Here is an 11241-nt window from a genome sequence, read left to right on the forward strand (position 1 = left end):
AAGTGTGTGAGTGAGTTTTAGTGTGTGAGCATGTTTGAGAATGTATGTGTGTTTGTGAGTGTGTATGTGTGTTTGAGAGTGTGTGTTTGCGTGTGTGTGTATGTGTGAGAAAATATTTGTGAGTGAGTCTGTGTGTGTGTGTGTGTGTGTGTGTGTGTGTGTGTGTGTGTGTGTATACATGTATTTTTTTGTTTAAAAAGGGTGTAAATGATTCTGGAGTAAATATTGGTATCTGATGAATCCTCTCTTCCCCCTCCGTCTCTCAGGTGGACAGGATGGTTGAGGGTCTTACAGGTGTTCCGTCTCCCCCCATCACTCCGCTGCAGCAGATGGTGGCGTCAGGTGCTGGAGCGTTTCTGACTGCTCTGTTCGGTGAGAACCAAAATTACCTCCACATACTGTTTACTTCTGCCTGTGGTTTGTGCATGTAGATGTGAGTGTGTGTGTGTGTGTGTGTGTGTGTGTTTTGCTGTAGTAATGAGTTTGTGTTTTGTCGTCCCTCAGTAACACCGTTAGATGTGGTGAAGATCAGACTGCAGTCCCAGCAGGCTCCAGTCTATAAAGGTACACGTCTGCCCTGTGTGTGTGTGTGTGTGTGTGTGTGAGTGTGTGTGTGTGTGAGTGTGTGTGAGTGTGAACATGATTAATTTGTTGTTTGTGACTCTCAGATTAAACATTAAACCTTTAATTAATTGTATAAACTGTTTTATCTGTGCTGAGAGAAAGATGTTCTGTGTTGGTGTGTAGATGTATTGATGTGTTGATATTGTTGGTGTGTAGATGTATTGATGTTGTGTTGATGGTTTGGTGTGTTGATATTGTTGGTGTGTAGATGTATTGATGTTGTGTTGATGGTTTGGTGTGTTGATATTGTTGGTGTGTAGATGTATTGATGTTGGTTTGGTGTTGTTGGAGTGTTGATGTTTTGGTGTTGTTGGTGTGTAGATGTATTGATGTTGTGTTGATGGTTTAGTGTGTTGGTGTTGTTGGTGTGTAGATGTATTGATGTTGTGTGTTGGTTTTGATGGTGTGTTGATGGTCTGTTGGAGTGTTGAGGTTGTATTGTTGGTGTGTTGATGTTGTATGGATGGTGTGTTGTTGATGTGTTGGTGTGTTTGTGCTGATGTTGTATGGATGGTGTGTTGTTGATGTGTTGGTGTTGTATTGACGGTGTGTTGATGTCCTGTCTCTCTGATTTCTCTCTCTTTCCCTCCCCACTTCTTTCCTTGAATGCCTGTTTATCTGTTTGTCCATTTTTCTTTTGGTCTCTGTCCATTCCTCTTTTTCTTATTGTCCCCCCTGCTTTCTGTTATCTGTTACTCTTTTTCTCCCTTTTTCTATTTTTATTTGTGTATCTGTGTTGATTTGTCTCTCTCCTTTCCCCGTCCCCCCCCTTAGCGTTACCAGCGGATTGCCGAGCGTGGAAGAGAAAGTCTCGTCTCCCGAAGTGTGAGTACACGTGCATCGTCTCCCCGCCTGCTGTCTGTAACCTCACCTGATCTCACAGTAACACTCGCGTTAACGCACACACGAGACGAACATGTTTCATCTGTCCTTCCTTTAGTAGTTTGTAAGAGAGACAACACAAATTTAATGTGAGACTTAAACACCTTCAGCAGCAGTGAAACCCTGAGAGCAGTGAGGTTCAGCGTGGTGTTTCTCCATCGCTCAGTGATTCGCCCACACACCTCCTCAGTGGCTCCGGCTATTTATAGCTCCTTTTATCTCCATGTGGGTCACTGCCCTTGTTTCTCCTCATCTGCTCCGGCTCTGTGGAACGAGAGAACACTAAACACATACAAAACTCTTACACTGAAACATTCGCTTTATTCACTCATTTATTAAAGTACATAAATTGTGCAGGAGGCATGGCCTTCCTAAAATTCCTATTTCCTATAAAGGAGGCAGAGCCTCTTGCTGTTCAGTTCCATTTAAGGAGGCGTGGCAACTTGAATTACAATCCTAGTAAAGGAAGTGTGGCTTCTGTGTTCAATTCTAAAACTCCTCTGTCTGTTTCAATAAATGAGTGATCTCTGTGAAAAGGGCGTGGCTTTAGTGTCAATTCTAATGAACGGGGGGTGACCTGGTGTTTCATTCTCAGTGACCGTGTCAATCAATTTTCATAAAGGAGGTGTGGCCTCTGTGTCAGTTCCTCTAAAGCAGGTGTGGCCTCTGTCTCATTTCCAATAAAGAAGGTGTGGCCTCTGTCAATTTCCCATAAAGGAGGTGTGGCCTCTGTGTCATTTCCCATAAAGGAGGTGTGGCCTTTGTCGATTCCTATAAAGGAGGTGTGGTCTCTGTGTCAATTCCAATGGAGGTGTGGCCTCTTATTTCCCATAAAGGAGGTGTGGCCTCTGTGTCATTTCCCATAAAGGTGTGGCCTTTGTCAATTCCTATAAAGGAGGTGTGGCCTCTGTCATTTCCATAAAGGAGGTGTGGCCTCTGTGTCAATTCCAATGGAGGTGTGGCCTCTGTCATTTCCCATAAAGGAGGTGTGGCCTCTGTCAATTCCTATAAAGGAGGTGTGGCCTCTGTGTCAATTCCAATAGAGGTGTGGCCTTTGTCATTTCCCAAAAAGGAGGTGTGGCCTCTGTCAATTTATATAAAGGAGGTATGGTTGCTGTCAATCCCAATAACGGAGGTGTGTCTAGTTTTCTTCTGGTCTGTATAGGTCATGTCAGGTCTCTGTAGGGCTCTGAAGAACTCTATAGGTCTCTGTAGTTCTTTGTAGCTCACACGTGTCTCATATTCACCTTGCAATCCAGCATGCGCACGTGTATTTGTGTGTGTGTGTGTGTGTGTGTGTGTGTGTGTGCATGACCTTTGGTGTTTACCCGATTTGTTGGTTTAACACAAACACATTTTCATCCTGAATTTCAGGGAAGTGTTTTCTCTACTGTAACGGACTGATGGACCACATCTACGTGTGCCAGAACACCACCGCCTGTGGCTCCTGGTACAAAACACCCACTCACTTCAGTGGGACTCTGGTGAGTCCTGCACTTACAAACCACACACACGTTTCTAAGCAGGAGTTTCAGTATTTAATGCTCCAAATATAATTTGTTTGTTTGATTGTTAAGGATGCGTTTGTGAAGATCAGTCGCTCCGAGGGTCTGCGCTCTCTGTGGAGTGGTCTTCCTCCTACACTGTGAGTCAGGATGGAAAAACACCTGAAAATATTTAAACAAGGAATAAAACAGTGTGCGTCCGGCTGTTAGAGGAATGTAATCTGGTGTGTGTGTGCGTGTGTGTGTGCGTGTGTGTGTGGGGTTGGGTTGTGTGTTGTGTAGCGTGATGGCCGTCCCCACCACAGTCATCTACTTTACCTGCTACGATCAGCTCAAAGATTTCCTTTCTGATGGTCTTGGTTACCGGAGCAACTACGTCTCCATCATCGCCGGGGGTCTGGCGAGACGTGAGTCTGATTATTTTCATTTATTTATATTTCATTCCGTTTCTATCATTTCCATCCTTGTGCCTATTCATGGAGTGGCAGCTTGGTGGGGGTGGAATTTAAACCCATGACCTTCTGATCTTGACCTTCACAAAAGTGACCATGAGTTTTCCAGAAGAGCTCCAGAAGAATAAGGTTTTGGTGTTGCTGTTGAATAATCAGTGTGTGTGTGCGTGTGTGTGTGTTGCAGTGGGCGCAGTCACGGTGATCACCCCGTTGGAGTTGGTGCGCACTAAGATGCAGTCACGGCGTGTATCCTACAGTGAGCTGCGAGTGTGTATCAGATCGGCCGTGACTCAGAGCGGCGTGCTCTCCCTGTGGAGGGGGTGGGGACCCACCGTTCTTAGAGATGTTCCCTTTTCCGGTACACACACACACACACACACACACAAACACACAGTCAGTTAAGTGCAGGATGTAAAGATTTATGTGTGTGTGTGTGTGTGTGTGTGTGTGTGTGTGTGTGTGTGTGTTTCAGCCATGTACTGGTTTAACTATGAGTTGATGAAAGCAGAGCTGTGTGAGAGATACAGAACACCACAGGCCTCTTTCTCAGTCTGCTTCACTGCAGGAGCCGTTTCTGGAGCTGTGAGTAAAAAGTCATAATTAATAAAATGCATAAAACATAAATAATTTAATTAATTAAATAATATTTCATAATAAATAATGAGAATTTTAGGATTGGCCTTCGATCCAATTTCTCATCGCAAAAAAAAAAAAACAACTCTCCAAAACCAACCAGGTGATGATTTCAGACACCATTCCTAGTCTCCGATCTCATCCTGATGCACAGACACCATGAAACGATCACGATCTGGATGTACACTAAACCTCCAAAAGTTTGTGGACACCTGACCATATGATTAGTTTGTGCTTTTTGAACATCGCATTCCACATTTGGTCCCCATTTGCTCTTATAAAAAGCTTCACTCTTCTGGGAAGATGTTCCACTAGACTTTTGTGGAGATTTGTGTGAAGATTCATTTATCTACAAGGGTGTTAGTAAAGTCAGGTAGTGATGGAGGTGAAGTGAGAAGGCCTGGGGTGGAAAATTCATCTCCAAGGTGTTCTAAAGGGGTGGATATCTGTAGCAGGAGATCTTCTTGTGCACAGATTTGGGTCTTCTAGTTGAAGTGTAGGGGAAATTTAATGCTACAGCATCCAAAGACGTCCGATAAAATCATGTGCTTTTAAGGTTGTGGGAACAGTTTTAGGGAAGAACCACATATGGCTAGAAAATCTTTATCTTATCGGTTTTATTCTGTTATCGGCTCAGTGCCGTGTTTCTGAACACACGGCGTGTCTCTGACCGTGTTAATGAGTTACTGTACCGAGAGCCAACCTCCGTCCTCAATCTTTGTCCTGTGCGTAATCAGGGTCCAAAGTGCTTAAAACCAGGTCGTGATTTTACCGTGGACTTCTACTGATGCATTCTTTCACAGCAAATTTACGGCTTTTAATAAATATCAGCTAAAAATGGATTGTGATGTGCTGGAAGGAGTTCAGGTGTGAGTTCAGGGCGTTGAACATGCAGGTAGTTTGTGGTGCAACCCAGATAATGATGGGTTTCTTTTTGAGTCAAGTTCCTCTCGTTTTTTTTTCTCATGCCATCTCAGGGAGTTTTTCCTCGTCACATTCGCCCCGGCTCGCACTTTTATTAGGAACAAACTTTTAGGCACTAAACTTGTACAATCTTTTACACCGATCAGCCATAAGATTATGACCATCTGCCTAAAATCACGTTGGTCCCCCTTTTGCTGTTAAAACAGTCGTGACCCATCGATCATCAACAGCATGAACTTCTTCAGCAGTTTGAGCTACAGGAGCTCGTCTGTTGGATCGGACCACACGTCCAGCCTTCTCTTCACACGTGCACCCTGTCGCTGGTTCACTACTGTTCCTTCCTTGGAGCACTTTTGATAGATTCTAAACACTGCAGACCAGGAACATCCCACAAGAGCTGCAGTTTTGAAGATGCTCAGACTCGGTCTCAATTTGTCAAACTCGCTCAAATCCTCAAATCCTGCAAATTTATTACAAATACAAAAACGAACAAAAACACGTTTTTATTGTCTTTCCTATGAGACTCAAACGTGAACTCATCTTGTTTCCACTGATCGTCCTTGAGATGTTTCTTGATTAGAGCCCACCTTTTGGTAAATTCAGTTGCTGGGACATGATCTGGAAAGGCACACACCTGTCTATTGAAGGTCCCACAGTTATATAAGGCCGAGGCACGTGGAGAGCGAAGGCTGGTCCGTGTGGTCCGATCCAACAGACGAGCTCATGTAGCTTAAACTGCTGAAGAAGTTCATGATGGTGATATTGGATGGGTCAGAACTGTTTTGGCATCAAATTGAGACCAACACAATATAAGGCAGGTGGTCATAATATTATGCCGGCGTGTTTAATCCTTTAAGGTTTGTTCATCGGATCTGTAAGTTCCGTAATGAGCGAGCCAGTGGAGACTGTGGTGAACGAGAAACTCCCTGAGATGTGACTTTCATTTTATAATATACAGTTTGGTTCAGTGTATTTTTTTCATGGCTCGGGCCTTAGTTGGATTTTCGGCCCGTGGTAGGAAAAAGTTCTTCTGTTGAAGCTCCTAACACACACGTTACCTGCAGATCGCCGCGATCACGACACTGCCGTTCGACGTGGTGAAAACACGCAGGCAGATCGAGCTGGGAGAAATGGAGATCCTCGGGGGTATGATGACAATTTTTCAAATCAATCCTAATGAATTTAGAGGAGAGAGAGAAGCAAATGAAAAACAAATCTCCTGTGCTTTCGTGCAGCTCCTCTGAAGACGTCGTCTTCCTCCACGTGGCTCATAATGAAGAGTATCTGGACCGATAGCGGCTACCGAGGCCTGTTCGCAGGTAAAGTCTACACGTGACACTGAGCTGCCTCCAAATATAAACAGTCAAGACGTTATTTACAAAATCTAATCCAAGAATGACTTTCTGAAAATGGTGTCGGTGACATGCTGTACGTCTGTAGAATTCTGGATTCTGATTGGTCAGAAAGTTTTCCTTTATTTTCCCTATCTGACAAATGTATGTTTCTATAGTAACCGCCCATTTACAGGGAAGTGTATGGCAAATGCTTCATCTGGAATCATTCAAATATAGATATTTATTTCCTCTCCTTTCAGGCTTCTTGCCACGAGTGATCAAAGTGGCTCCGGCGTGCGCCATCATGATCAGTACGTACGAGTTCGGGAAAATGTTCTTCCGCAAGCGCAACGAAGAGCAGCGAGAAGGCTGAGGGAACCACCAAGTAGAGCTGCATGATCATTTTTACCCAAACTGACCTGCCCTTTATCAGGGCCTTGGCCTGCATCCTGCTCTTATCTCCACAGGGTGCGAGGGAAAACAATGGCGAGGCTGCCAGGTTTAGTTCAGTAACGCTGTGCATGCGGTAGTTATTTATGTCCCTCAGTTGGGATTTACTGCATTGCAGTGAGACTGCAGCACACCAGAACCGCATCAAAGCATGCTGGGAAAACGTTTATCTGCATGCACGGGTGCTTTGAGGAAATGTTATTCAGAAATTGAATTCATCTGTGCTTTGAAATGGTTCCTGGTTCCATGTGACCTTTATATGTGTCCTATGTGGCCAGTAAGGTAAAAAAAAAAAATAGCAGACGAGTAAATAGTGTCCATGCACTGCCCTCTAGTGGCCATATACCGCAATCTGTTGATTATATACCGCCCTCTAGTGGCAATTTATCGCCCTCTAGTGTTTATATGCCCCTCTTTAATGTCTACATACCGCCCTCTAGTGGTCATACTCTGTCCCCTGATGTCTATACACCGCCCCAGTGTCCATCTAAATAGAGAATGTTACACAACAGCATCTGCACGAGATAAACACATCTTCTCTAATTTGTCTGTTATTACTTCTCCACACACTGATAACCAGCCTTGTGTGATCGCAGTGCCTTCTGGGTACATTTCATCTCTGAAAACCCTGTAGTCTTTAGAAATCCTTTTCTAAATTTTTATTTAAAAGTTGAAATGTACAAAAAAATCAGCACCAGACTTTTACACACATTTGATTAAAACGTAACTTCTGCGCAGTTCTTGCAGTCGTACTAAGAACCGTTTGCTCCTTTTGACCACAACAACGATCAAACGCGTTCCCGTTTACTTTTGTGTCATCAATATTGCAAATTTTAATACTAGCTAGCTGGAACTAGCATACGTTACCTAACGAGACAACTTTTCACATTTGTTACTTTTTATGTTGTTAAAGGAAAATACTTTCACAAGCTAATATTCTTAAATAAACCCACAAGACCTTCTACAGCTGTATGCTTTTATTTAGTCCCTATAGAAGGTACTTGCTCGTAAGGTACCAGTGACCACTGATCCCTTCAATGATCCCGTTCTTCTTTTCGGAAACCCATAAAGATCCATCCTGACGCCCTACCTCTGGATGGAGTTCTCTTCCGTTGGAGACTGTGGATGGTTCCATATGAACAGCCTAAAGATCTATGAGGATGACTCTGTTTTCTCAGAGCAACACGTGTGAAGGTGAATCTCTCTGACCTTTGGCTTAGAACAAAAGCACAAATACAAATACCTGAAAATCATTTTAGACTATTTATCAGACACATAATCAACCACACACAGTGTGACATGCAGAGGGATGGTTTTTCCCACTGCTCCGTGACTTAAAATGGAATGAAAAAAATGAAAAACTGAAGAATGAAAAGCGAATAGAATAATTAAATAGATTTTTTCACTAAAAGAAAATATAATTGCAGTTAAATAAAAATCTGAAAAAAAATAAAATCAAACTGTTGAAGGGATTTATTTATTTTATTTGAAGTTCTTTTCACGAGACAAATCCAGTTCTATCAGGTAACTGTGCTGAATATTTTAATTTTTGATTTGACTTTTAAAAATTAGTCTTAAAACTGAGGTTTTTATAAATTTTTTATAATTTCTTTGTGTGTGTTTTTGAAGTGAGCTATATGACAATCATGTTCTATGTTGTTTTTTTTCCTGAACTCTGTAAATGTTCTCGCTGCATCGTCTTTATGGAGGTGTTCAGTGTCTCAGATGGACATGTTGATGTGTTTCTGACACACTGCTATCTAAAAGCATATACAAAGGACCGTCAGACGTAAAACAGCTCGGCGCTCCGGCTTGAATCCGATCCACGTTCCAGTTGAAACTGGTTTAAATTCCAGAATTATCCTGCTATACAGTCGAATAGCAAGTCACAGAGCTCAATAAACACTGACAGATTTACAAGATATTTTTTTCAATATTCTTGTGTTTGTTAATAAATACCAATTTAATATTAACTTCAGCGTTGAAGTGCAGCGCAGCACATTTGCTTCTAGCCACGCCTACGAATCTTCATAAAAGGCAAAAGATCACAGAAACTGCCAAAATAGTAAATAAGTGGAAGTACGTGTTAAATCTGACGATAAAACGGCTCGGCCTGCTACTAAACCTGCTGCTAAATACACACAAACACACGTTTACCCCTTCGTATTCAATAGCATGCCTCTGCTTTGTTGCATTTTATTTAAGTGATTGATGCAGAAAATCAATAATTGGATGATTCCTAGCCGATCAAGCGAAGTTCACAATCGTGAATCTCGTTTACTTCTAACTCTTGCTAAACACCACATTCTTATAAAAATGCCCTTTTGAGCAGTAAAAATAAATCAGTTTCTATCTAAAGCGATAAAAGCGGGCCAGGTCCTTCATGAGTTATTAAAACGTAACTTCTGCGCAGTTCTTGCAGTCGTACTAAGAACCGTTTGCTCCTTTTGACCACAACAACGATCAAACGCGTTCCCGTTTACTTTTGTGTCATCAATATTGCAAATTTTAATACTAGCTAGCTGGAACTAGCATACGTTACCTAACGAGACAACTTTTCACATTTGTTACTTTTTATGTTGTTTTAAGGAAAATACTTTCACAAGCTAATATTCTTAAATAAACCCACAAGACCTTCTACAGCTGTATGCTTTTATTTAGTCCCTATAGAAGGTACTTGCTCGTAAGGTACCAGTGACCACTGATCCCTTCAATGATCCCGTTCTTCTTTTCGGAAACCCATAAAGATCCATCCTGACGCCCTACCTCTGGATGGAGTTCTCTTCCGTTGGAGACTGTGGATGGTTCCATATGAACAGCCTAAAGATCTATGAGGATGACTCTGTTTTCTCAGAGCAACACCTGTGAAGGTGAATCTCTCTGACCTTTGGCTTAGAACAAAAGCACAAATACAAATACCTGAAAATCATTTTAGACTATTTATCAGACACATAATCAACCACACACAGTGTGACATGCAGAGGGATGGTTTTTCCCACTGCTCCGTGACTTAAAATGGAATGAAAAAAATGAAAAACTGAAGAATGAAAAGCGAATAGAATAATTAAATAGATTTTTTCACTAAAAGAAAATATAATTGCAGTTAAATAAAAATCTGAAAAAAAATAAAATCAAACTGTTGAAGGGATTTATTTATTTTATTTGAAGTTCTTTTCATGAGACAAATTCGGTTCTATCAGGTAACTGTGCTGAATATTTTAATTTTTGATTTGACTTTTAAAAATTAGTCTTAAAACTGAGGTTTTTATAAATTTTTTATAATTTCTTTGTGTGTGTTTTTGAAGTGAGCTATATGACAATCATGTTCTATGTTGTTTTTTTTCCTGAACTCTGTAAATGTTCTCGCTGCATCGTCTTTATGGAGGTGTTCAGTGTCTCAGATGGACATGTTGATGTGTTTCTGACACACTGCTATCTAAAAGCATATACAAAGGACCGTCAGACGTAAAACAGCTCGGCGCTCCGGCTTGAATCCGATCCACGTTCCAGTTGAAACTGGTTTAAATTCCAGAATTATCCTGCTATACAGTCGAATAGCAAGTCACAGAGCTCAATAAACACTGACAGATTTACAAGATATTTTTTTCAATATTCTTGTGTTTGTTAATAAATACCAATTTAATATTAACTTCAGCGTTGAAGTGCAGCGCAGCACATTTGCTTCTAGCCACGCCTACGAATCTTCATAAAAGGCAAAAGATCACAGAAACTGCCAAAATAGTAAATAAGTGGAAGTACGTGTTAAATCTGACGATAAAACGGCTCGGCCTGCTACTAAACCTGCTGCTAAATACACACAAACACACGTTTACCCCTTCGTATTCAATAGCATGCCTCTGCTTTGTTGCATTTTATTTAAGTGATTGATGCAGAAAATCAATAATTGGATGATTCCTAGCCGATCAAGCGAAGTTCACAATCGTGAATCTCGTTTACTTCTAACTCTTGCTAAACACCACATTCTTATAAAAATGCCCTTTTGAGCAGTAAAAATAAATCAGTTTCTATCTAAAGCGATAAAAGCGGGCCAGGTCCTTCATGAGTTATTAAAGCAGTAAACTTCCATTAGCTACGTTAGCTTTGTAGCTCCAGTCTAACAACTTTAAAGCAAAATTCACTCATTAAATAAGAGTTATAGGTGAATCTGAGGTAAAAATTTAAGATCTACTCCCTAAAAACTTTGCTGGTGATTTGTGAGGGTTAGGAAAATCTGAGGTGATCTTCCTGATGGCTACATTGCATCGAGTGAACGTATCAAAAGCACAGATTTATCTTTACTACAGTTCAAAATAAATATATTTCCTGGTTAAAACACTGGATGGTGTTTCTATTCAAGTACTTGCAAAACTGACTTTTATTAGCGGCTGGAAACGTCTGCGGATGAGCGGCTAGTTTTAGAGCAGCTAGTTAAGCTTT

The 11241-nt window shown here is 41.4% G+C and overlaps 1 protein-coding gene across 2 annotated transcripts in view; it reads left to right on the forward strand.

The window, feature by feature from the left end:
• The window catches only part of slc25a39 (solute carrier family 25 member 39), an 11568-nt gene extending 3802 nt beyond the window's left edge, over positions 1-7766 (forward strand). The window contains exons 2-12 of one of the 2 annotated variants that reach the window (XM_046866399.1): positions 267-372; positions 505-564; positions 1399-1449; positions 2881-2990; positions 3084-3151; positions 3294-3418; positions 3648-3821; positions 3936-4045; positions 6085-6166; positions 6256-6339; positions 6615-7766. In XM_046866399.1, the coding sequence (XP_046722355.1) occupies positions 276-372; positions 505-564; positions 1399-1449; positions 2881-2990; positions 3084-3151; positions 3294-3418; positions 3648-3821; positions 3936-4045; positions 6085-6166; positions 6256-6339; positions 6615-6727 (1074 nt within the window). In that variant the 5' untranslated portion in view covers positions 267-275 and the 3' untranslated portion in view covers positions 6728-7766. The remainder of the gene's footprint in view (positions 1-266; positions 373-504; positions 565-1398; positions 1450-2880; positions 2991-3083; positions 3152-3293; positions 3419-3647; positions 3822-3935; positions 4046-6084; positions 6167-6255; positions 6340-6614) is intronic. The other variant, XM_046866400.1, reaches the window with a different exon arrangement.
• The last annotated feature ends 3475 nt before the right edge of the window (positions 7767-11241 follow it).

This window comes from Silurus meridionalis, chromosome 14 (assembly GCF_014805685.1).
Source record: "Silurus meridionalis isolate SWU-2019-XX chromosome 14, ASM1480568v1, whole genome shotgun sequence".
NCBI lineage: Eukaryota > Metazoa > Chordata > Actinopteri > Siluriformes > Siluridae > Silurus > Silurus meridionalis.